This window comes from Staurois parvus, unplaced genomic scaffold, assembly GCF_062004578.1.
Source record: "Staurois parvus isolate SC_StPar_1 unplaced genomic scaffold, SC_StPar_1.0 ptg000255l, whole genome shotgun sequence".
Classification (NCBI taxonomy): domain Eukaryota; kingdom Metazoa; phylum Chordata; class Amphibia; order Anura; family Ranidae; genus Staurois; species Staurois parvus.
In genome coordinates, this window is record NW_028318051.1 from 1,790,068 (window position 1) to 1,817,500 (window position 27,433).

A 27,433-nucleotide genomic window follows, 5' to 3' on the forward strand; every position below is an offset into this window, starting at 1 on the left:
TTGTGCCTCAATAGATTTTATTACACTTCAGGGATGGGGAGGGAGGAAGGTGAAGGCAGATTCGGGAGGGTCTGGCCCAGCTGTTGCAGCTGTCCGTGGCGGGATTGTCATGTCTAGTCGACTTATTCTTCAAACTGCCAGAAGAAACGAAGAACATATTATTATTATACAGGATTTATATATTATTATTATTATTAAACAGGATTTATATATTATTATTATTATACAGGATTTATTTATTATTATTATTATTATTATTATTATACAGGATTTATATATTATTATTATTATTATTATTAAACAGGATTTATATATTATTATTATTATACAGGATTTATTTATTATTATTATTATACAGGATTTATATATTATACAGGATTTATATATTATACAGGATTAATATATTATACAGGATTTATATATTATTATTATTATACAGGATTAATATATTAGTATTCAGGATTTATTTATTATTCAGGATTTATTTGTTATTATACAGGATTTATATATTCAGGATTTATATATTATTATTATTATTATACAGGATTTATATATTATACAGGATTTATTTGTTATTATTATACAGGATTAATATATTAGTATTCAGGATTTATTTATTATTATACAGGATTTATATATTCAGGATTGATTTATTATTATTATTATTATTATTATTATTATTATACAGGATTTATATTATATTCAGGATTGATTTATTATTATTATACAGGATTTATATATTCAGGATTTATTTATTCAGGATTTTTTATTATTATTATTATTATTATTATTATACATGATTTATATATTCAGGATTTATTTTTTATTATTATACAGGATTTATATATTAGTATTTTACAGGATTTATATATTATTATTATACAGGATTTATATATTATTATACAGGATTTATATATTATTATACAGGATTTATATATTATTATTATTATACAGGATTTATATATTATTATTATTATACAGGATTTATATATTATTATTATACAGGATTTATATATTATTATTATACAGGATTTATATATTATACAGGATTTATATATTATACAGGATTTATATATTTTACAGGACTTATATATTATTATTATACAGGATTTATTTATTTTAGTATTATACAGGATTTATATATTATACAGGATTTATATATTATACAGGATTTATATATTATACAGGATTTATATATTATTCTACAGGATTTATATATTATTATTATTATTATACAGGATTTATAGATTATACAGGATTTATATATTATTCAGGATTTATAGATTATACAGGATTTATATATTATTATTATTATACAGGATTTATATATTATTATTATACAGGATTTATATATTATTATTATACAGGATTTATGGCGCCAACAGTTTGCTCAGCGCTTTACAATATAACGGGAGACAATACAGCAACAATACAGTTCAATACAAGAGGGATAGGAGGGCCCTGATCCTGGGAGCTTACAATCTAAGAGGGATATAATAATTCTACAGCAAACACATGACAGTCATACATTACAGAAATCAATTCAAATGTGGTAACAATTCTGTTAGCAAAACAGCTTGAAATATTCTATATTTGCGCTATTCTCCGGCCAACCGATATCGGACATAAGTGGAACTGCAGCCATTTGTGTCTCTTGATCAATGGGTCCTTCTAAAAGCACTGATCTTTACACTACCCTCGCCATGTCCTTGTGGGGTGAAATCCTGAAATTCCACTTTATGGCTAGGTTCACGCCTTTGCAGGCTGTGTTTGAGCCGTTTCTGCATTCCGTTTTACGTTGCATTTTTGCGGGGTTCTTTTTCCATTTCGTTTTTTCTTGTTGCTAGGCAGATTTAAAACGCATCAAAAATGCAATACACTCTTTTCTGCAGCGTTTCCATTGAAGTCTATAGAACCAAAAATGCAACTTTTTGCGTTCCAAAAAGTCCCTGACCCTTTCCGAAAAACGCACTGGGTGAAAACGCAAAGATGTGAACCTTTCCCATAGGAAATCGTGTTAAATGGTTTGCAGTGCGTTTCTGCAAAACGCTGCAGAAAACGCTCAGGTGTGATCCTAGGGTAGAGGTTCACTTTGGTTGACCTTTAACCCCTCCACCCACCTGAGTGCTTTTCAGAGAGGTGGTGTAGGTAGGTATATAACTAGGTGGGTTGCTTTTCAGAGAGGTGGCACAGGTAGGTATATTACTAGGTGGGTTGCTTTTCAGAGAGGTGGTGCATGTAGGAATAGAACTAGGTGGGTCGCTTTTCAGAGAGGTGGCGCAGGTAGGTATACCAGGGTTCAGCAAAATGGATTTTTCTTTTCTTTAAACCATTGGCAACTGGAAAGTTTATTTATTGGCTTTATAGTATGCTGACCAGGTGCCGTTATTTGGCCCCCTGTGCTGCACTTAGATCTACCAAAACTGTACTGTGAGGGCAAAACCCATATCATCCATTCAATTCATATCCAATCTGGCAAACCCTCACCATACCTAGTAGTTGGTAAATCTGAAATCCAATCATACAACCTGATTGCTACATGTATTGGAAGGTTTAGGGCGTATCATGCTGTGCTGTTTGTCATTTCCTATTCTGCTATGTTAGATTTTGTTTTCATATCTCCACCCAAGGGAGAATTTACTGCTAGTTACAGCTTACCTGGGCTGAGTCCTGCAGTTTGCTTTTCCCTGGATGGAGTAATCCCGCCCCCTGCCAAGAGAAATTCATATTTCTGTATCAGTTGGAGCGACAGCACTGCGACATTACAAAGCCAACAGCTCAACCTAGTGTTACTAAACCCCGGACCCTGCATTCACTATATCCGGTCTCGCCGGACTCTGCATTCACTATATCCGGTCTCCCCAGACTCTGCATTCACTATATCTGGTCTCCTCAGACTCTGCATTCACTATATCTGGTCTCCCCAGACTCTGCATTCACTATATCTGGTCTCCCCAGACTCTGCGTTCACTATATCCGGTCTCCCCGGACCCCGCGTTCACTATATCCGGTCTCCCCGGACCCCGCGTTCACTATATCCGGTCTCCCTGGACCCCGCGTTCACTATATCCGGTCTCCCCGGACCCCGCGTTCACTATATCCGGTCTCCCCGGACCCCGCGTTCACTATATCCGGTCTCCCCGGACCCCGCGTTTACTATATCCGGTCTCCCCGGACCCCGCGTTTACTATATCCGGTCTCCCCGGACCCCGCGTTTACTATATCCGGTCTCCCCGGACCCCGCGTTTACTATGTCCGGTCTCCCCGGACCCCGCGTTTACTATGTCCGGTCTCCCCGGACCCCGCGTTTACTATGTCCGGTCTCCCCGGGCCCCGCGTTCACTATGTCCGCTCTCCCCGGGCCCCGCGTTCCCTATGTCCGCTCTCCCCGGGCCCCGCGTTCCCTATGTCCGCTCTCCCCGGGCCCCGCGTTCCCTATGTCCGCTCTCCCCGGGCCCCGCGTTCCCTATGTCCGCTCTCCCCGGGCCCCGCGTTCCCTATGTCCGCTCTCTCCGGGCCCCGCGTTCCCTATGTCCGCTCTCTCCGGGCCCCGCGTTCCCTATGTCCGCTCTCCCCGGGCCCCGCGTTCCCTATGTCCGCTCTCCCCGGGCCCCGCGTTCCCTATGTCCGCTCTCCCCGGGCCCCGCGTTCCCTATGTCCGCTCTCCCCGGGCCCCGCGTTCCCTATGTCCGCTCTCCCCGGGCCCCGCGTTCACTATGTCCGCTCTCCCCGGGCCCCGCGTTCACTATGTCCGCTCTCCCCGGGCCCCGCGTTCACTATATCCGCCTTTTTACACAATGCAGAGGATTAACCCCTTAGTTTCCACAGTGAGTATAACAAGCATGCTTTACTGTATATACAGACTGATTGGACTGCTGGTGGTTTAGTAACACTTCAATCTTTAATGTAAAACTAATTTTTTATTTTTTTTTTAAAGTGTTTTGTGTGTGTGGGGGGGTTTTTTTTGGCTGTCTGTCTCTCTCTCTCTCTCTCTCTTCCACTTGGTGAACATTGCATCTGGTTCAGGGAGAGATGATGGCAGATCCAAAATCCATCACTAGAATTAGGGTGAGGGGAAATCTATCAATGGAGACACTGGTTTTGGTGACAACTGTTTGAGGGCATTTTTTTTTTAAATCCCCATTGTGACAACTATCGGGGGAGTCTGATCCATTATGCTCAATCCGCAGATCCGATCCATTCTGCGGGGATCATCAGAGGGGGAGTCACTGCTCCGGGTGACACCAACCCTAGGGACGCCCCTGATTGGATATATTTGTTATATTTATTACATGCATGCTAAGTAAAGCCTGGTACTTACTGGCCAAAAATCGGCCACTTTCTGTCCACGTGTACAGCGATCTGTTCAACAGAAGCCGGTCTAATGACCAGCAACTGTCATACTGAAAAACCATCATTCCATCCTCACCCACAGCCAATGGCCCCCTGTCAGAATCCAGGAGAGATCCTTGCATCCACATTACTTACGTTGATGCGGGAATCTGTTCCTTTTTTCGTTTTTTCTTCTTCGTTCAACCCACTGGTTTATAGGAAAAAAACCTGTACAGGTATGTGTGTGTCCTGCCTAATGTGTACGTCAGCAATACAATTACTGGGGCATTTTTTTACTTCATTGCAGGAAATGCATTCAAGTAAAGAAATTAAAAAAAAAAAAGAGCATCCTCCAATTAGTGTTCACTCCTGTGTGCCAAAGGCCCCTAGCTGTAATTAACTCTCCCCTACACAAAAGGTCCCAAATTCAATTAGTGTATACACCACTAATTAGTGCCTTACTTTTGTATTAATGTATTTCCCTCACTGTTACACTGTTTACAGCTGTAGATTGAATTATTGTGTCCATCCTGTTCAACCAGTCGTTTGCTTAATTATAATATCCTCCCCACTAATTAGTGCCTTACTTTTGTAGTAATGTATTTCCCCCACTGTTACACAGTTTACAGCTGCAAATCTAATTATCCTGTTTCAGATTCCAGTCTGTCCAGCCGGTCTTTTTTGTTTACAGCTGCAAATTAAATTACTGTATTTCTATTCCTGTCCATTCTCTTCATTGTCACCTGCTAATGACCCCCCCTCTCGTCCTGCTCAGGGGGTTTAAGAGGCCAGTGCTGGTCTCTTTTTGTTCCATTCTGCATACAGTCACTAAGGGATCCCAGCTGCGGCGGGACGATAGTGGCCAGACTCTGCCTAAGCCCCATTGGAGCAGGGGGACTCCAGAAGCTACATCAGCCCTGCCTGCAACGCCATCAGCCCTGCCTGAGGCTACCACACCAGCTTTTGCCTGAGGCTACCACACCAGCTTTTGCCTGAGGCTACCACACCAGCTTTTGCGTGAGTGTATGCTTCCCCAGTGTTATCTGACTGTTTATGAACTGCTTTAGAGACTTTAACTTTGCCCACCGGGGCTGGACTACAAGTGTTTCGGACTCTCTCCCTGCACTACTCCCCATTGAGTGACTGTCGTCTGTTCTAATAAAGCTTTAACTGTTTTGACATCTACTCTGTGTGTTCTGTCCTGCCTATGCTCCGTCACAAACGGCCTGTAAGGCTTTTTATTTGGTACACTTTTTATTCCGTATCCTGCAGAAGTTTTTTTTTTTTTTTAATTCTAGGCTGATAAATGCTGTAATGGTATCAGATGGCTGCTAGAATCTACATAGGTTCAAAATGAAATAAGCACTACACTCACCATCACCCTGTTATCACCTTGGTAGAACCTACTTCTCTAGTCCGCGCTCGCAGTTTATTGACTTGCGCCTCTGCGACATCGGCACGCTCTTCTGCATCATCAAGCTCATGTTGGACCTTCCGGTACTTTACAAGGCTGGAGTTGGCCTGAGTCTCCTGTTATGAACAGAAAGCGAAAGTCTGTGAATTGTTTGTACGAAAAATGAATGAGCCATCGAATCTCATAAATACTATGTTTAATCACAGCACAAAGTTAAACTCCCAGTCTGTACGTACAACCACAGTGGTCTGTTGTTCCATGTAGATGTATGACCATGTACACATTCTGAGCGGCATTTCCAGGGCTAACGGTTATTTTGAGCTCTAGTTATCATATGTGAACTGAGCTGATTTAGCCCAAAGGATTTATTGCATTTAATCAAATCACTGTACGTGCAAAATCATTCTCTCTATTATGTATGTGTGTGTGTATATACATATATATATACACACACACATATATATACAGTCATGGCCGAAATTGTTGGCACCCTTGATATTTCTCCAGGAAATCATGTATTTCTCACGAAACGTATTGCATTAACACATGTTTTGCTATACACATGTTTATTCCCTTTGTGTGTATTGGGACAAAACAAAAAAAGGGAGGAAAGAAAGCAAATTCGACATAATGTCACACAAACCTCCAAAAATGGGCTGGACAAAAGTATTGGCACCCTTTCACAACTGCGGATAAATAAGAATGTTACAAGCATGTGATGCTCCTGTAAACTCACCTGGGGCAAGTAACAGGTGTGGGCAATATAGAAATCACACCTGAAAGCAGATAAAAAGGAGAGACGTTCACTTAACCTTTGCATTGTGTGTCTGTCTGTGCCACACTAAGCATGGACAACAGAAAGAGGAGACGAGAACTGTCTGAGGACCTGAGAACCAAAATTGTGGCAAAATATCAACAATCTCAAGGTTACAAGTCCATCTCCAGAGAACTAGATTTGCCTTTGTCCACAGTGCGCAACATTATCAAGAAGTTTGCAACCCATGGCACTGTAGCTAATCTCCCTGGTCGTGGACGGATGAGGAAAATTGATGAAAGATTGCAACGCAGAATAGTCCGGATGGTGGATAAGCAGCCCCAAACATGTTCCAAAGACATTCAAGCTGTCCTGCAGGCTCAGGGAGCATCAGTGTCAGCGCGAACTATCCGTCGACATTTAAATGAAATGAAACGCTATGGCAGGAGACCCAGGAGGACCCCACTGCTGACACAGAGACATAAAAAAGCAAGACTACAGTTTGCCAAAATGTACTTGAGTAAGCCAAAAGCCTTCTGGGAAAACGTCTTGTGGACAGATGAGACCAAGATAGAGCTTTTCGGTAAAGCACATCATTCTACTGTTTACCGAAAACGGAATGAGGCCTACAAAGAACAAAACACAGTACCTACGGTAAAATATGGTGGAGGTTCAATGATGTTTTGGGGTTGTTTTGCTGCCTCTGGCACTGGGTGCCTTGACTGTGTGCAAGGCATCATGAAATCTGAGGATTACCAAAGGATTTTGGGTCGCACTGTAGGGCCCAGTGTCAGAAAGCTGGGTTTGCGTCCAAGATCCTGGGTCTTCCAGCAGGACAATGACCCCAAACATACGTCAAAAAGCACTCAGAAATGGATGGCAAAGAAGCGCTGGAGAGTTCTGAAGTGGCCAGCAATGAGCCCAGATCTAAATCCCATTGAACACCTGTGGAGAGATCTTAAAATTGCTGTTGGGAAAAGGTGTCCTTCCAATAAGAGAGACCTGGAGCTGTTTGCAAAGGAAGAGTGGTCCAAAATTCCGGGTGAGAGGTGTCAGAAGCTTATTGATGGTTATAGGAAGCGACTGATTTCAGTTATGTTTTCCAAAGGGTGTGCAACCAAATATTAAGTTAAGGGTGCCAATACTTTTGTCCAGCCCATTTTTGGGGTTTTGTGTGACATTATGTCATATTTGCTTTTCTGCCTCTGTTTTATATTTGTTCCAATACATACAAAGGGAATAAACATGTGTATAGCAAAACATGTGTTAATGCAATACCTTTTTTGTGTGAAATACTTGATTTTCAGGAAAAATATCAAGGGTGCCAACAATTTCGGCCATGACTGTATATATATATATATATATATATATATATATATAATATATTTATATAAAGTATGTATATATGTGTGTGTGTGTGTGTGTATATATGTATGTATATGTGTGTGTGTGTGTATATATGTATGTATATATGTATGTGTGTGTATATATATATATATATATATATATATACACACACACACACACACAGGCACAATTGTTTTTAGTTTTTTTTGTTTTCAAGTATTGACCAAAACATATTCAAGCTATAGTTCTATACTGGATATGGGCTGAAAGTTCACACACTCAGGTTTAATTTGAGGGTATGTACATCAGAACTGGAGGAAGGGTTTAGGAATTATAGCTCTTAAGAGTAGCCACCCCCCCTTTTTCAAGGGACCAAAAGTAATTGGACAAATGAACATAATCATAAATAAAATGTTCATTTTTAATATTTTGTTGGGAATCCTTTACTGGCAATGACTGCCTGAAGTCTGGAACCCAAGGACATGACCAAAGACTGGGTTTCCTCCTTTCTGATGCTTTGCCTGAAGTCTGGAACCCATGGACATTACCAAAGACTGGGTTTCCTCCTTTCTGATGCTTTGCCAGGCTCTAACTGCAGCTGTCTTCAGTTGTTCTTTGTTTGTGGGTCTTTCTGCTTTTCAGTTTTACTTTCAGCAAGTGAAATGCATGCTCATTGAGTACTACAAGCCGCCATCCACAATGGCTGACAGTACTTGTAGGCATTCATTCACAGAACTCTGAATTAATGATGTAACGTGTAAGCAGAGCCCCGCCCAGCCTCACTCTTTTTTTCAATTGTGACAGCGAATACAGGGAGAAGACCCCTGGCCCGCTGTCATAAGGTGGGGGGGAGAGGTGGAAGATGCAAGACAAGTTATACCCTTAATATGTACCTGCAGCACCCACCTCCTTCCCACATCGCCTGTTACACCCTTAATATTTACCTGCAGCACCCACCACCTTCCCGCATCGCCTGTTACACCCTTAATATGTACCTGCAGCACCCACCTCCTTCCCACATCGCCTGTTACACCCTTAATATTTACCTGCAGCACCCACCACCTTCCCGCATCGCCTGTTACACCCTTAATATGTACCTGCAGCACCCACCTCCTTCCCACATCGCCTGTTACACCCTTAATATTTACCTGCAGCACCCACCACCTTCCCGCATCGCCTGTTACACCCTTAATATGTACCTGCAGCACCCACCACCTTCCCGCATCGCCTGTTACACCCTTAATATGTACCTGCAACACCCACCACCTTCCCACATCGCCTGTTACACCCTTAATATGTACCTGCAACACCCACCGCCTTCCCACATCGCCTGTTACACCCTTAATATGTACCTGCAACACCCACCACCTTCCCACATCGCCTGTTACACCCTTAATATGTACCTGCAACACCCACCACCTTCCCACATCGCCTGTTACACCCTTAATATGTACCTGCAGCACCCTTTCTTCCTGCACAGCTGCATTATTCATTCAGTGGAATCTGTGAATGAAGAAACTACAAGTCCTGTCTTCTACTGTGGCAGATGACTTGTAGTTTTCCATGTACTACAAGGGTGCTGATGAACGCCCTGGTGGCTCATTGACACCTTCTGCAGCTCTGACACATATAGCCTGTATGGAGGTACAGGCTCAAAGTTGTAGGGAGAGTCTGCAGAAGCCTGACATTGCACCTGCAATCCACTGATCGAGGGTGCAAAGCTCTTGCAGGCTCCTGTGGGAAAAAAATAATTAAATGCACGTTTTTTTTTTTTTTTCCTGCAAAAGTATGTTGCATTTATTTTTTTCCCAAAGGTGAATTTAGCTTTTAATCAATGGTCACCCAGTAGCTGAATAGAGAAGATGCTGGTCTAGAAGACCTAAATGGCAATGGGACAGGGACGGTGAACCTGTATCTGTAGTTAGAAAAGAGCAAACTAGGATTTAACTCTTCAGTAATATAGAAGTATGTTGTGTATACAGTACGTGCATGTTATGGAATGTAGCCTTCCACCAACTGGCGAGTTTGAAATTCTATTTGAATTTCACTGCCAAAAAAAGTGGTAAAAACAGTAGAAAAGTGGTGATAACGTGCCAAAACCTCCAAGTTTTTCCCTTTTCTATAAAATACCCCTTTAGCATTCATGTGCAGATGTTCTATATGTCATTACTTACAGCCTCCTCTGACTGGCGCTTGTAGCTCTTGACTTTCATCTGGAGTTTGTCTATCAGGTCCTGCATCCGTGCCAAATTCTTCCGGTCTTCTTCAGTCTGCAAAAAGGACAAAGCAGAAAATTAATATTTATTAATTTCAGGTACTTATATAGCACCATCAATTTACAATCTAAGGTCCCTAACTTACAATCATTCATACACATACTAGGGACAATTTAGACAGGAGCCAATTAACCTGCCAGCATGTCTTTGGAGTGTGGGAGCAAACCCCCGCAGGCACAGAGAGAACATGCAAACTCCAGGCAGGTGGTGCTGTGGTTGTGATTTGAACCAACGACCCTAGTACTGCCAGGTGGAAGTGCTAACCATTTAGTCTCTGTGCTGCCCATGCTTTAGAATGTCCAGTCTTCCTTTGGTCTTTTATGGAGTATATTTTGCCAGAGAAGCCAAACATCATTTTGGAAGCATCTTTTCACATTTCTTGTTCCTAAGGAAGCATTGAACTCCTCTGATCTGAGATTAGCTGTATTCAGGATAATGGCTTTGGAACAGACCATTTTCTATGTGATACAAGTGCTAGGATCAGCTTGATAGTAGAGTTGGAGGGTAAGGCTGAGTGTACAGGGAATCAGTCAAGGAAGATTAATGGAGGATGCTATTGCTGACCTTGCCTTTTGAAAATAATTCCTTGTCTGTCATTTCAATGCTTTATCTTTTATGCTGTTGAGTTCAGGGGCGCATTTGCCTAAGGCAGCATTTTTCAGGGGGGGCAGCGGTGCCCTCCGAAAGAAGGCATGGGAGAAAGGACACACGCAGGGGTGGACTGACAACTCATGGGGCCCCCGGGCAATAGGGGATCATGGGGCCCCTGTGTCCTCACCCACACTCAAAAAAGCCTATGAAAGGTACCAGGGGCATCTCATGGGGCCCCCTACTGACCCAGGGCCCCCTACTGACCCGGGGCCCTCGGGCAGTGCCAGAGTTCCCGAATGGTCAGTCCGCCCTTGGACACATGCAGCATGCAGACCAGGTGGGATCTGAGAGAGGCTGCGGGCTGCTTGATGGTGTATACAGAGCCTGACTCCTGTTCCCGGGCATGTCCAGAGCTGTGAAGGTGGTGGGGGAATATTGCCACTGTATGGGGGGCGGTGGTAGCATAAGGGTCTCTCGGGTGAGGGGGGCTGGGGTGTTGTTGGTCAATGTCAGGCTCTCTTCGTAGGGGAGGGGGGTGTTGGTCGGTGTTGGGGTCTCTCTGTGGGGGGGAAGCCGATTTTTGTGTTGCCTAGGGCAGCATGAAACCTAAATACACCACTGGTTGAGTTGCTGACCCAGAACAAGTATAGATAAGTAATTTTGACATTCACTTCCATGATGCTTGTTTTGGGTCCATGACTCAAAAGCAGACACAGCCAGGCTTTTAGTATTTCTTAAAGGTGGGCTTCTATGGCAATCGTCCTTCAAAAGTATCTCACTTTAAGGTGTAGACAGGATCAGGATATTTTTATGCTGTCACTTTGATTCAATGACTTCATCTTGTATTTTTCTCAGGATTTCTATAACCCACAAGTCAGGAAAGCTTTGTATGAAAAATCACTATTAACTGGCACTCAGAAGAGATTTCCTCGGCTACCAATGGGAATAGCAGTGACTTGTGGGTCTACGACAGGCTTTTTATTTTTAACCGTTTCTTATGAAGTTTTTACCTGATAGGTGAGTTCCTTTATCCTCCGCTCATACTTTCGAATCCCTTTCTGAGTTTCAGCGTTTTTTTTCTGCTCAATCTCCAGCTCCCCTTCCAGCTCTCTGACCTGTAATTATGTGAAGACAGATACCCAACACAGAGGAGCATTTAGAACTTGCCTCAATAACATGAGCGAGTATATGGGATAATATCACTTGGTGAATCTTAATAATTCTTTCATCGTTTACTGCAGGGGTTATGTTCTTCACAATTACACAGAGTAAGTAAAACATTGGTGGACAGAGTTACCTAATATGCTGGTACTCTAAAGCAACCTTTGTACATGTATCCATTAAATTTGATATACACTATATTGCCAAAGGTATTAGGGCAGCCCTCCAAATCATGTGATTCAGGTGTTCCAATTCCCTCCATGGCCACGGGTGTATAAAATCATCACCTAGACATGTAGACTGCTTCTACAAACATTGGTGAAAGAATGGGTCGCTCTCAGGAGCTCAGTGACTCCAAGCGTGGTCCCGTGATAGGTGGTCACCTGTGCAATAAGTCCATCCGTGACATTTCCTGGCTACTAAATATTCCACGCTCAACTGTTAGTGGGATTATAACAAAGTGGAAGCAACTGGGAACAACAGCAACTCAGCCACCAAGTGGTAGGCCACGTCACATGACAGAGCGGGGTCAGCGCATGCTGAAGCGCACAGTGCGCTGAAGTCGCCAACTGTCTGCAGAGTCAATAGCTAAAGACCTCCAAACTTTGTGTGGCCTTCAGATTAGCACAACAACAGTGTGTAGAGAGCTTCATGGAATGGGTTTAAATGGCCGAGCAGCTGCATCCAAGCCTTACATCACCAATTGCAATACAAAGCATCAAATACAGTGATGTAAAGCACGCCGCCACTGGACTCAGTGCAGTGACGATGTGTTTTCTGGACTGACCAATCACGCTTCTCTGGTAATCCGATGGATGTTACTGGGTTTGGTGGCTGTCAGGATAATGGTACTTGCCTGACTGCATTGCACCAAGTGTGAAGTTTGCTGTAGGCGGGATTATGGTGTGGGGTTGTTTTTCAGGGGTTGGGCTTGGCCCCCTAGTTCCAGTGAAGGGAACTCTTAAGGTGTCAGTATACCAAGACCTTTTGGACAATTTCATGTTCCCAACTTTGTGGGAAGAGTTTGGGATGGCCCCTTCCTGTTCCAACATGACTGTACACCAGTGCACAACGCAAGGTCCATAAAGACATGGAGGAGCCAGTTTGGGGTGGAGGAACTTGACTGTCCTGCACAGAGTCCTGACCTCAACCCTATAGAACACCTTTGGGATGAATTAGAGCGGAGACTGTGAGCCAGGCCTCCTCCCCCGACATCAGTGCCTGACCTGACAAATGTGCTTCTGGAAGAATGGTCCAACCTTCCCATAGACACCCTCCTAAACCTTGTGGACGGCCTTCCCAGAAGAGTTGAAGCTGTTATAGCTGCAAAGGGCGGGGACAACTCAATATTGAACCCTACGGATTAAGACTAGGGGGACATTAAAGTTCATGTGTGTGTAAAGGAAGGTGTCCCAATACTTTTGGCAATATAGTGTATATATAAAACTGTTTAGATAATGCTGGAGTATCCAAGACATACTCTATAATTCAGCCCACCAAGCTCCATCAATAATTAAAATATCCTGTCGAGTGGGCTGACCATTCAGGTATGTAGTACATGAATAAGAGGGCAACATAAATTGTGGAAGTAAAGCCACAAAAGATAGGTGACAAACCTTTGCTTCCAGCTTTTGGATCTGTTTCTTCCCACCTTTCAAAGCAATTTGTTCGGCTTCATCAAGGCGCATTTGCAGGTCTTTGATTGTTTGCTCCATGTTCTTCTTCATTCTCTCTAGGTGGGCACTGGTGTCCTGCTCCTTCTTCAGCTCCTCTGCCATCATGGCTGCCTGGAAAGGTGACATGAACAATCTATTTAAAACAATACTTGACCCCAGTTTATACTTGAGGTGATTGTAGCCATATTAGTGCATTCGGAACAAAACAATTGAGTACTGTCCATGATACTTGTTTTATTTGCACTAACAAATGTTCAGGACAAGCTTTTGAGGGTGTCTGCCCTTCTTCAAGAACCAAGCAGGAGTACTAAACATACTCACATAGCAATGGTATTTAAACTTTGGATAGTTGGTGAGATGAGAAATACTGGGAGAACCATGGACTGGGAGGAGGGAAAGAGTCATGGGGTGAGAGTGGTAAAACCTTAATTTTATAGACATTTAAAGTGGAATTTTGCTCTCTTAACCTCTTCATGTTGGCTGTATGCATCTATGTGGCCATTTGGCGTGTGGGCCTCAACGCTGAGTGGCTACATATAGGCAGTCCTGTTGAGAAAAAACTTACTATGCTGAGAACGCCCTCCCAGCATGGTAGCCGACGTGGATTGGTAAACTTCCGATGCATACTTGTGATCAGGGACAGACTGATATCTCATGGGGCCCCCGGGTAATAGGGGATCATGGGGCCCCTGAGTCCTTGTCCAAACCCAAAAAGCCTATGAAAAAGGTACCAGGGGCATCTCATGGGGCCCCCTACTGACCCCAGGCCCTTGGCCAGTGCCCGCGTTTCCAAATGGTCAGTCCACCCCTGCTTGCGATTGGGAGCTTTCCAATTCTTTGACAGCCAATCACAGCGTTCACATGACCTGAATGCCCGCCTCTGTCTCCTGGCTTTTAGAACTCTTAAAGGGCTGGGAGACGGTCAGTAATTTAATTTAATTCTTATAATGCTAGCCTTAGTAAATTAATATAAAGGTATACTAGAGTTAGTTATTTTGTAAAATGTTTTCGGACGTTTTTAAAGGTTACTTCCTGGATAAATGATGTCATACACCCCAGGAGTCTTGGGCGGGGTGTGGTTTGTTTCAGCTAAGCACACCTTCCTTCCTGAGCTAAGGGAAGACAGATTCCAGGAAATAAATGCTACATGAATCATCTGCCCTTACTCAAGATGGCCACTGCCAAAAGTGCTTAGGGGGTTCATTTTCAAAGTTATTTCTTAGCAAAATAAAGCATGGAGACCTGGATGGATGGCAGAGTTTGCTCTGAATCTTAAAAATGAATTAAACATCTTCTTGGGTTTATGGTGCTCATATACAGTGTAGTTCCACTTTAGGTAGAGCTGTCTTCAGTCTTGTCATATCAACCAAGAGCAGGATGCTACCATCCCCTTTCAGTGACTTTCAGCTGGGTGTCCAAATCAGGCACAATTCAATACTTCATTACTTTTTATTTTGTACATGGAACATGGTTGTAAACAAAAGGTTCTAATAACCACGTCCACGGTTACTTCCCTTGTCCCATATGTTATCTATCTATCCATTCAGTCGTATCCAACCCTTGGCGATTGCATGGACCGTCACTTGCAAGCGACTTTTTCCATGAATTCTCTTAGCAATTATTTTGCAGGATAGGCTGCCAGGTCTTTCCCCAACCCCCACCATGGAGGAGATCCCGCCCATATGATATACTACAGGTTTATTTCCCAACCTTCCCCACAATGAATCTTTGAAAGGAAGAGTTGAATTGGTTTCTTACATCAGTAATGGCTTTCTTGGCCTTTTCTTCTGCATTCCGACATTCCTGGACAGCTTCTTCCACTTCAGTGCTTAACTGAGAGATGTCAGCGTCCAGTTTCTTCTTCTGGTTAATAAGTCCAGTATTCTAAAGGAGCAAAATGTCAGCATTTATTGGTGAGAAATATGGCTCCACATCACAGATATAAGAACAGCTAAATGTTTCCTCTACATCTCAGTTGCACCTTTTACCCTGCCCAATATATATATATATATACACCGTATGTAGTATAAACACATTCCCACCCCTACTAGTCAAAGGCTTTGCAACACCTCCATTTTTCTGTTGTATAAATCATGGAATTGTCTAACAAAATGTAATTAAAAATTTGGACTTCTCAAAGTAGCCGCCTTTTGAAGATTTAATAGCTGAACACTTGTAGCATTCTTTCCACAACGGAAACCAAATATCATTCAAGGTTTGAAGGGAATCTCTAAGCAATACTTTGATATTTTGGCTAGAGTGTGAAAAGTTTAGACCAGGGGTATTGAATTAAAATTTAAGGAGGTCCGGTCCCTAAAATTTTCTTCTGGCTGAGGTCCAAATAGGGTGTGCCCATCAGTGTGCCCCCTTACATTAGGTATCCCTGTCACATTGCCACTAGAGATGAGCGAATTTTTCAAAAATTCGATTCGGCTGATTCAGCAAATTCCAGGAAGAAATTCGATTCAATGCGAATTAATTCGCTATGAAGTTAACTTATAAAAAGGGTTTCTAGGCTTCAGAGAGCCTTTAAATTAGTGCAGAACACTGTACCTTTAATTTAAATGCCCTTGGAGATGAGGAAGGAGAAGGAGAAGGAGAAGGATGAGAAGAAGGAGAAGGAGAAGGATGAGAAGAAGGAGAAGGAGAAGGAGAAGGAGGAGAAGGAGAAGGATGAGAAGAAGGAGAAGGATGAGAAGAAGGAGAAGGATGAGAAGAAGGAGAAGGATGAGAAGAAGGATGAGGAGAAGGATGAGAAGGAGAAGAAGGATGAGAAGAAGGATGAGAAGGAGAAGGATGAGAAGGACAGTTCTGTGACAGTTTCTGTCTATTTCTGACAGTTGTGGGACATTCACTCCATACAGCGGTTTCAACCGCTGTATGGAGGGAATGTCCCAGAACTGTCAGAAATAGTCTATTTCTGACAGTTCTGGGACATTCACTCCATACAGCGGTTGAAACATTGTATCTATTTGTTTCCATAAATGACATTCTGCAGATACACTTAGAGGAGCGCTGCAGATACACTTTTTGCCGGCTTGGAATTATTCTTATTTTCATCCTACTTCTTCTTCATCCTCATCCTCTTCTTCTTCTGAGGATGAGGATGAGGATGAAGTAGAAGAAGAAGAAGTAGGATGAAAATAAGATTAATTCCAAGCCGGCAAAAAGTGTATGTGCAGAGCTCCTCTAAGTGTATCTGCAGAATAGAGGAACTCTGCACATACACTTTTTGCCGGCTTGGAATTATTCTTATTTTCATCCTACTTCTTCTTCTTCTTCTTCATCCTCATCCTCATCCTCATCCTCATCCTCTTCTTCTGAGGATGAGGATGAAGAAGTAGAAGAAGAAGAAGAAGTAGGATGAAAATAAGAATTCCAAACCGGCAAAAAGTGTATGTGCAGAGTTCCTCTATTTCTGACAGTTCTCTGACAGCTTCTTCACATGTACAGCGGTTGAAACATCTGTATCCTAAATGGAAACTAATAGATACAATGTTTCAACCGCTGTACATGTGTTCCTTCTGTCAGAGAACTGTCAGAAATAGCGGAGCTCTCTGCAGGGACACTTTTGCCGGCTGATCGGGAAAAATCCGATTCGCGCACCCGAAGTAGGCAAATATTCGGATTCGACGCGAATCGAATTTTTCCTGAAATTCGTATCGAATTCCGGTTCGCCTGGTTCGATTCGCTCATCTCTAATTGCCACCTTACATCAGGTATTCCCGTCAAAATGCCCCCTTACACTCAAAGTACCCCTTTCCATCATATTCCCCATCAGAGTGCCCCTTTCCATCATGTTCCCCATCAGTGTGACCCTTTCTATCACATGTGCCCATCAGAGTGCCCCTTTCCACAGTATGTGCCCATTTGTGTCCCCTGAACATAAAATGTACCTGTCAGAGTGCCCCTTAACATAAAATAAGGGGCACTCTGATGAGCACATGTTATGTTAAGGGGCACTCTGATGGGCACGTTATAATAAGGGGTACTTTGATGGGCACGTTATGTTAAGGGGCACTCTGATGGGCACATGTTATGTAAAGAGACACTATGATGGTCACATTTATATTAAGGGGCACTCTGATGGGCACATGTTATGTTAAGGGGCACTTTGATGGGCACATTTATATTAAGGGGCACTCTACTCTAATGGGCACATGTTATGTTGATGGGCACGTTATAATAAGGGGTACTTTGATGGGAACGTTATGTTAAGGGGCACTCTGATGGGCACATGTTATGTAAAGGGGAACTCTGATGGGCACATTTATATTAAGGGGCACTCTGATGGGCACATGTTATGTTAAGGGGTACTCTGATGGGCACATTATATGTTGTGTCCATCAGAGTGCCCCTTAACATTCAATGTGCCCATCAGAGTGCCCCTGTAAGACTACACCCTACCTTGAGGGCAGACAGGAGCTGTGCCGGGATCCTTGCTGGACGCTTGTGTAGAGGCAGGGAGCTGGAGAGAAAGTGATCTGAAAGGGGCGGGGCGCACATGTGATGTCATGTAGCCGTGATGACCGCCCTGCTCAGTGGCGGATCTGTCATTGCAGGCTGGCAGTCTGGGCGGCAGCGCTTCTGGGGCTGTTTGAGGACCGCGGTCTGCCATTTAGTGACTCCTGGTTTAGACCTTCTGTCAAGTTCTTATTAATGTCTATGTCCCCATTGGGGAAAATCCCCAATGTAGAGAAGTGAGTGAAAATCCCAAAATTTAGAGTTGTTTCTAGGATAAGAGGTGAAGGGAAATCTAATGGGAAGATTTGTCCCAGGGACAACTGTACAGGAGGGAAATGTCTTCTAGTTTCCTGTTGAGTTTCTGGGACAGGATGTAAAGGTAAAATTTCCCCAATGGTAAACCGCAAAAATTAGCTAGAGGTTTTACTCTTACCTACTCTACCCAAATGATAAAACCATTGGCTATAGATTCACTTTAAGTCTGGAGCGTGTTCTGGCCCTTCTAACTTATTTATTGTTTATTTCTTCTAGGGTAGTTCTGACATGATCTGCCTAAATATCTTCCGAGATCTTAAGATACGGTTATTGGCTGTAATGCAGAAGGAGGATGACGCACAGTTGCACAAATATGTTCAGTCCTTGCCACTTTTAGTGAGGATACATATCATGAGCGGACTGATAAATCATGGGGCCCCTGGGCAATAGGGGATCATGGGGCCCCTTAAAAAAGCCTATGAAAAAGGTACCAGGGGCATCCCATGGGGCCCCCTACTGACCCCAGGCCCTCTGGCAGTGCCCGAGTTTCCAAATGGTCAGTCCACCCCTGGTACATATATTTCTACAATTATACTCATACCCAGAGAAGTTCCAACCATGCTGCTTTGATACAAAAAGGAGATATATCACCACCTTAAACAGATTTGCTAAACTTGCCGAACACCCTATTAGTATATCTTCTCAGTAATTGTTCCGCTTAATGGTGGAGACTTGATGTACAGTGTATTGTACAGTATATTCAAAGTCAAATGTAAATTTAAACATAACTTTACAGACCTGAGAGTGTAGAAGGTTGACCCTTTCAGTGGCTTCTAGTAGTTCTTGCTCTGCCAGTTTCCTTCCTCTCTCAGCTTGCTCCAGTGCTGCCCGCAGTTCCTCCACCTCAGCCAGTAACAAGTTATTACGTCTCTCGAGGGCCGCAGCTTGTTCTTTTAGATCATCGTTGTGTCGGAGAGTGTCATCCAGTTCAATCTGCAAGTCCTGGAATAAATATATCAACACTTGAGTTCTCCTGTCTGCAATGGTTCTTTGGCTCTTCCCCCATTGCTGATCACATCAAGAAGAACCAACCTTCATCTGGGATTGCAGGTGACGGACCATTTTTTGAGACTCTGCAGCCTGTCTATTGGCATGATTAAGCTGGATCTCCATCTCGTTTAGATCACCTTCCATCTTCTTTTTGAGCCGGATGGCCTCATTCCTGGCTTTAGCCTCAGCATCCAGACTTGCCTGCATGGACTCCATGGCACGCTGGTGGTTACGTCTGCAGGAGATCATGTATTTAGCAGGAAAATGAAGTAATGCCAACAAATAAATATTTTTCTCTTAATAACTGGAAATCTATATATCTATCCATTCAGTTGTATCCAACCCTTGGCGATTGCATGGACCGTCACTTGTAAACGACTTTTTCCATGAATTTTCTTAGCAATTATTTTACAGGGTAGGTTGCCAGGTTGCCAGGTCTTTCCCCAACCCCTACCATGCAGGAGATCCCTCATGGCCAGGGATGAAACTAGGACAATTTAGACAGAAGCCAATTAACCTACCAGCATATCTTTGGAGTGTGGGAGGAAACTGGAGTACCTGGAGGAAACCCACGCAAACACAGGGAGAACATGCAAACTCAATGCAGGAGGCGCCATGGTTGGGAATTTACTCAATTACTTTAGGGACACCCTGTAGAATATGTCTACATAGTACAAAGCCCCCTCCATTTCCACTATAGCACAAAGCAGTCTCACCTGAGGTTTTCAATTTCTTCATCTTTTTCTGCTAGCTTTCTGTCCACATCTGCCTTAATCTGTGAGAGCTCTAGCTGTATTCTTAGGGTTTTACTTTCCTCGTGTTCAAGGGCCCCCTATATTTCAAGGGAACAGAAAATGGGCACCATGATTAGAAATGGCATTTGAGTCATTAGAACCTCCCCCTTATTATATATTGAGCCACTTTCCCCCAGATGGTATCTATGGTCGCTTACCTCTGCCTCCTCTAGAGCTGCCTGGATGTCGCTCTTCTCACTTTCAAGGGCCTTCTTTACCTTTTCTAGTTCATGGATCATTTTACCGCTGGCACTGATTTGATCAGTGAGATCAGCAATTTCCTCTGGTGTGGAGAGAAATTAAACATGGTTCTCATGGGTTAGAACAGTGTTTCTCAACCTCTTTTCAGTCAAGGCACCCTTGTAAATTTATGAACAATCTTGAGGCACCCTTTAAAATTATGGACAGTCTCAAGGCACTTCATTCTAAAATGTAAAAAGCTATTCTAATAGTTTTACCTAATGCAGCAACACCCATACATGTTGGCAGGGGCGGATTCGTGTTTTTCATCCATTTGGATCAGTGTTTTTTATCCATTTGGATCAGTGGTTTTCATCCATTTGGATCCGTGTTTTTTTTTATCACTTTTGGATCAGTTTTTTTTTTTTTTTCTTTTCATCCATTTGGATCCATTGACATCCTTTTTTGTCCGTTCCGTTTTTTTTTTGCGCAATTAAAATAGGGTTTTCGTCCGTTCAAAAAAACGGATGTTAACGAATGGAAATATTAACGGATGTAAAAAGATGTTTATCCGTTTCCATGCGCAAGTCCACAGAAATACATGGGGGTTAGTTTTTCATCTGTAAATGGACAGATGAAAAACGGACATACGGAACACCTGTGTGAAAGGGGCCAAAGATTTGGCATTCTGAATGACCTGTGTACCCCTAACCAGGGGTGGACTGACAACTCATGGGGCCCCCGGGCAATAGGGGATCATGGGGCCCCTGTGTCCTTCCCTAAACTCAAAAAAACCTATGAAAAAGGTACCAGGGGCATCTCATGGGGCCCCCTACTGACCCCGGGCCCTCCGGGCATTGCCCGAGTTTCCAAATGGTCAGTCCACCCCTGAATGTAGGACACCCAATGTTAGAGGTGATTTATTCCAAAGCAAATACACTTTTGCACACTGATACTAACTAGTATTCCAATTGTAGTATATTGTGTGTAATAGTTTCTCTTCTCCCTCAGTTTCTCTCTATCACTCAGATAATTGGACCTCATTACTGACAGAGAGGGGCAGGGGAGGGTCAAGCAAGGATGCCATGCAGGCGACTGACATCTTCCATATCAACTTATTGGTTGTAAGGACGCTAGCGACTAGAAGGTGGTAATGGTACACAATGAAAACCTATGGCTTTGTGTGCCTAAAAGGCAGGCTGGATCCACCTGCTGGCTTGCATAACATTTTTGGGCAATTTTTAGGCATTTTGACAAGAGAGCCCTGAAGAAACTGCTGGGTCAGAAAGCCTATACTGGCCTTTGGAGAGCTACAGCTTCAGATAGACTGGGCTATGCAAGCCCATCCAACAAGGCGAATTATGAGAGTAACCATTGGGTGCAAAGTAATCAATACTATTTGAATTACTGTATATGTATATATAATCCCAATATATAATTATACACTCACTGGCCACTTTATTAGGTAAACCTTGCTAGTGCCAAGAAAATCTCCCCCACACCATTACACCACCAGCCTGAACCTTTGCTACAAGGCAGGATGGATCCATGCTTTCATGTTGTTTACACTGAAGTCTGACCCTACCATCTGTCATAGCAACCAGTCTGCCCATTCTCCTCTGACATCAACAAGGCATTTTCATCCAAGCAACTGCCACTCACTGGATATTTTATCTTTTTCAGACCATTCTCTGTAAACCCTGGAGATGGTTGTGCATCAAAATCCCAGTAGATCAGCAGTTTTTGAAATATTCAGACCAGCCCATCTGGCACCAACAACCATGCCACGTTCAAAGTCCCCTAAATCCCCTTTCTTCCCCATTTTGATGCTCGGTTTGAACCTCAGCAAGTCGTCTTCACCACATTCCTAAATGCATTGAGTTGCTGCCATGTAATTAATTAGCAATTTGTGTTATGAAGCAATGGAACAGGTGTACCAAATAAAGTGGCTGGTGAGTGTACATTATACATACATACATTGTACATTATACATACATACATTGTACATTATACATACACACACTAAAAATTAGGTTGGTAATGCATGTTCATGATTTCTAAAAATTAGAAGCAAGTCATTGTTTTCTGCATTTTGCCCGTGTCAAACAGGAAAAGAACCATTCAGAATCAGAGTCCACTAAAGGAACCTCTAGTAATGCTCTCTAAAGTAACACTGACCACCAACATTAATTGTAGGGCACCTTCCAGACTCTGGATCAATAGAACTGAAAATTCTACTTTAAAAGGCACCTGATCAACTGTGACCTTTTATTGATCCATATTGTACTTGATATTATTTCCTGGTAGATGTTGGCATATTTGTTTTGATTATAATTATGTAAAGCCTAAGTTAAATACTGGTAAAATGTGATATCTTTGTAATAGTGAGACTGATACAGTGAGTGGGCAATTGGGCAGCACTTTAATTTTAAGCTGATCTTTAACTGCTGTTTACCTTGTAGGTTTTTGTTCTCGCGCTTCATGGTCTCCAGATTGTCCAGAGACTCCTCGTAGGCGTTCTTCAGCTTGAAGAGCTCAGTGCTCAGGCTACGAGACTCCTTCTGTGAAGCCTCGAGCTCGGCCTGCGTCTCCTCATATTTCTGCTTCCACTCCGAAAGGATCCGGTCAAAGTTCCTCTGCTTCTTGTCTAGGGCTGCAGCAGCAGAGTTGGCACGTTCCAGATCAATGACCAGGTCTTCAATCTCAGTCTGAAGTCGATGCTTGGTCTTCTCCAGTGAGGAACACTTGGCATTAGCAGACTCTACTGCCTCCTCCGCATCCTGTAGCCGTGCTGCAAGCTTCTTCCTGTAAAAGAGGCATTAATAAATAATTGCAGGATAACAGAAAGATGGGAGTCTCCAATATGATCCGTATCTGAACTTGGCTTACTTGGCATCTTCCAGTTCTTCTGTCCTCTGAATGGCATCTGTTTCATACTTGTTCCTCCACTGCGCTACCTCTGCATTTGCTTTCGATAGAGACCTCTGTAGTTCAGCTTTGGCTTCCTGTTCTTCTTCATACTGTTCTCGCATGAGATCACAGTCATGGCGGGAAGCTTGTAATGCATGTGCTAAAGCATTTTTAGACTGGAAGGGAAGTAAGAATTGTTAAGACCCTTTGCTCAATGTCATAGTATAAAGTCCAAGCAAGGTACACAGCTCATATAAAGGTTGAATTTATGGTTTTATCTGAAAATAAATGGAAGAGCATTGCCAAGAGTGGATTGGAAGCATAATGGAAAAAAAAAAATAGAAGATTGATTTTAACTGGCTTCACCTTTCAGCATTATATTTCATTATGGTATAGAATCTCAAAACTTTTTAACTCTCTGGATGTTGGTTGCATGAAGAATGATTGATTTTTTTTAATGTTACTGACACATGAAGTCATAGCATATGATCCAACGGACACAATTGAACATGTAAGATCACCAATTCACCTTTGTCTCCTCTTCTAGCTGCCGCTTCAGTTCTTCAATGCTCTGAGTGAAGGAAGCTTTACCTCTGCTCAGTTGGTTGACAAGGGATTCCTTCTCCTCCAGCAATCGAGATAGCTCTCCTAACCAGACACATGGAGAATCATCATTTTATTAAGTGCTGAAGTATTTTACATAAGAAAATGAATATTGCATCTACAACTCTTTTGTAGGTCATAGATAGTTTGTATCTATAGGATACATCGTTGGATTACAAAATTGTCCCTGGTTATTCTAAACTTCTGTTGTGCAAAGTTAAGCTCGCCATAATCTAGAACATTCAAAGGCTTGTCGAATGTTGTAAAAAAGTACTTTTAAAATTTAGTTTTCTTTTAACATTTTTTATTTTGGAACAAATGGACTTTACTGAACAAAAACCACATTCATTATTAGAAATTAGTTTTGTTTGAGAAAAATGTTTAATTCTGCTCCTTCAAATTTTTTCGTCAGTGCCGTCAAAAACAAATATTGATTTGACCCTATTAAGGATTAGAAAATCAAATGGATGTTTGTGAAACAAAAAATTTCAAACTAAATTCTAGCTTTAGGGTGGGTGTACATGGGACTCGGAAATAAGTCAGAAGCGGCAGGTAAAAAGAAAGCTAACTTCTGATATGTGTTACCATGCAGTTACACGTCTCCTTTTCTACACTTCCATTGAGTAGTATACATAAATAAAATCAGTGTATAACAGCAGCAACAATAAATACATGAACACTGCTCCACCTGATCCAGTTCAAAGTAATAATACTGAGGTCCAGACCCTCCTTCCTGTACCCTTGGTTTGGTAAATTTATCTAAGGATGGAATAAAAAGCAATTCTTCCTATGAAGGCCAGCATAGTGGATAAGTGGTTAGCACTTCTGCCTAGCAGCACTAGGTGTTGTCCCCTAGGGTCGTTGGTTCAAATCCCAAACATGTAAGTACTTTCCTGGAGTTTGCATGGGTTTCCTCTGGTTTCTTTCCACATTCCAAAGACATGCAGGTAGGTTTATTGTCTCCTGTCTGATTGGCCAATCAGTGATCACATGATTGGGACCTCACACAGCGGTCCTGTACGACGATCGGTGTTCCACTGTGTCCAGAGGACACAGCGGGCACCGGATCGCGGTGCTGCGTTCTCCCAGTGAGTGCACACAAGCAGGCGGCGGGGAGGCAGTTTATAAATGGCCACCCGACCCTGCACTACCACCGTCTGGCCGTTTATATACAGGAGGTGGTTAACAAACCTCTAGAAGTTCTGAAGCCTGCTAGCAGCTTGTTTAAAGTGGCAATTAACACCCCCATTAGGATCCATGTTCAACATTTACAAAACTGGAGCTGAATGATACTTTAAAAGCTTCAGCGAAGCTTGCTGAAGGCTCTGCACATGCTTTGTTGAAGCTTGCTGTCCACACTGCTCTTATACAAGCTGAAGCCCATGTGGAACAGGCCTATCAGTACATTCTTACCTGTGAAGTGACAGGTAGTTGCACAGCTTTGACCAATTGCATTAATACCCTGAATTCTGCAGAAGCATTAAGGTTGTATCTAGGTCCCCTGGACAACCACCAGGCCCTATGCTACTGTTCAGGTTGCCCTGTGGATGATCCAGCTCTGCTGTTCAACCTCCGTGTAATATCTGTGGACAGCTTTACAAAAAAAAACCATTTGGCACAGAGCACAAAGGGTGACATTATAAAGCCAAACATACCATTCTCAGTTTGCAGCCTGGCTCTGTGCAGGGAAATATCACCTAACTGGCGCTGAAGTTCATCCACCTTACTTTTGGCCTCGCTCAGCTGATCCTCATATGTCCGACACAACTTCTCAGCAGTGCCCTGTGATAAAAGATAACGGCGTTCACATTTTTAAACACGGGCCAACATGCCTGACCCTTCAGGTCCCACACAGGTGAATGGTCAGGTATTACAAAAGAGCATCACTGACCTTATTTTTGATGAGCTGCTCAATGTTTGAAGACAAGTCATCCAGCTCCATTCTCATCTCACTTTTTTCCTTCTCAAGCTTCTGTTTCACCCTCTGTAGGCTGTCAATCTGCTCGCCCAGCTCGGCCACGGTGTCCGCGTGTTTCTTCCGCAGGCCAGCCGCGGTGGCTTCATGGTGCAGTGTGGCTTCCTCCAGGTCTCTGCGCATCTTCAGGAATTCAGCCTCTCGTTTTTTGTTCATCTCGATCTGCACCGAGGTGGCCCCACCAGCTTCCTCCAGCCGCTCACTCAGTTCTTCCAGCTCTTTGGCCACCTCGGCTCGTTGCTTCTCTACCTTCGCTCTGGTGGCCCTCTCGGCTTCCAGCTCCTCTTCCAGCTCCTCTATGCGGGCCTGTGTGGCAGAAAAAGCAGCCATTTCTAAATGAAGCTTGTTTGAGGACTACTAGCAAACATAGAATCACTCATTGAACAGGATGGCGGATACTGCATTATTGTCACCAGTGCCAAGAAATATACGGGGGTTCTTCTGATCTTCTTCTGAAAAAACTAATCGTCAGTCTTGGCGCATTCTCAGAATTCAGTACTATTTTATTCACTGACCTGGGAGAAGTCTGCAACCAATGAAATCTGGGTAAAGCAAAATTTCCTTATCTGCATTTTTTTTCCATTCAGTGACTTAGGAAGAATGAAAGTGTGCGCAATAGAGGCATGGATGCTGTACATGACAGCCATCTTGTTAGGTCTCATCCATGTTCTCTCCTGTCCTCCCTTTTGAATGGAATGTGAGACTGTAAGTGAACGGAGGTCAAAAGGGCCTCTTATCCTAAATAAAATACAGCTAGATGAGCTTCGGAGCTGTAAACCACTAATTAGTCTGGTTCCAGGGGGTCTTCTTTGAAAAACCACTTTCCTCTGCCCGATCGTAAAACAATAACTCAGTCAGTCATGACCTGTTAGGCCATTAGGGCTAGAGCGTGCCATAAAACGTACATTCCACATGAGTCATTTTTCATACAGTTCATAAACTTCAACAGGAACTGGGCACATTAATATGAAGTATATATTTGGATAGATCATTTTAATATGAATCACGCAAGACCTTACATGACTATATTCGTACCTAAAAGAGAGAAGAAGCACTCTTTTATCCTGAGTAACAAGGGTACGATATGTTTGGTATCTTTGCGTTTGGAATATAATTCTAAATATTAATCTGCCAGTTGCTAGGATGCTACCTGTACCTATTGAAGGTTATTGACCTTAGTATGAAATTGTAAGGGATTTGGTTATAACCTTGGTTACCGCCTAACCCCCATCCCCAAACTGGATGATTGGTCATTTGTTCTCAGGAGACACCCCTTTGATATGATAGAAAAAGACTGACAGCCTGGAGAAAAAAAATCTCTCCTTTAAAGTTGATCAGGAGCCATCTAAGAGACTTGAAAGCCAAGGCAACCTTTTTGTTCGAAAAATTGGACTCTGCTCAAACCAAGGACTTTTGCAAGTATTCTGCCTTCTGAAACGTCTTTCTTTTATTTCTCTGTTGTTTTATTTCTCTCTTTTTTTTTTTTTTTACATCTTTTTCTGTAAATATTTTATTGCACCATTTTGACCTTTTTAGTAATAAATCCTATTTTCTGAAAAGTGTTCAACTGTCTCTAAAGCTTTGAATACAAACTAAAGAATCCCTGTCTCTGAAGAGTGCTACTGTATGTAATAATCCTCTGAATACATCT

General features: G+C 42.8%; 1 protein-coding gene across 3 annotated transcripts in view; it reads right to left on the reverse strand.

Annotated features, from left to right (window-relative positions):
* The window catches only part of MYH7B (myosin heavy chain 7B), a 96,533-nt gene continuing 69,100 nt past the window's right edge, over positions 1-27,433 (reverse strand). The window contains exons 29-44 of one of the 3 annotated variants that reach the window (XR_016313263.1): positions 25,699-26,088; positions 25,463-25,589; positions 23,734-23,852; positions 23,184-23,380; positions 22,750-23,099; positions 20,273-20,397; positions 20,037-20,152; positions 19,363-19,555; positions 19,069-19,272; positions 15,310-15,435; positions 13,492-13,662; positions 11,725-11,829; positions 10,022-10,117; positions 5,708-5,862; positions 2,659-2,709; positions 1-134 (exon numbers count right to left, since the gene is read on the reverse strand). Coding sequence is in view for 2 of the 3 variants with exons in the window: in XM_089681003.1 (XP_089537129.1) it covers positions 123-134; positions 2,659-2,709; positions 5,740-5,862; positions 10,022-10,117; positions 11,725-11,829; positions 13,492-13,662; positions 15,310-15,435; positions 19,069-19,272; positions 19,363-19,555; positions 20,037-20,152; positions 20,273-20,397; positions 22,750-23,099; positions 23,184-23,380; positions 23,734-23,852; positions 25,463-25,589; positions 25,699-26,088 (2,505 nt within the window). In the remaining variant the exon portion in view is untranslated. The remainder of the gene's footprint in view (positions 135-2,658; positions 2,710-5,707; positions 5,863-10,021; positions 10,118-11,724; positions 11,830-13,491; positions 13,663-15,309; positions 15,436-19,068; positions 19,273-19,362; positions 19,556-20,036; positions 20,153-20,272; positions 20,398-22,749; positions 23,100-23,183; positions 23,381-23,733; positions 23,853-25,462; positions 25,590-25,698; positions 26,089-27,433) is intronic. The other 2 variants (XM_089681003.1, XM_089681004.1) reach the window with 2 other exon arrangements.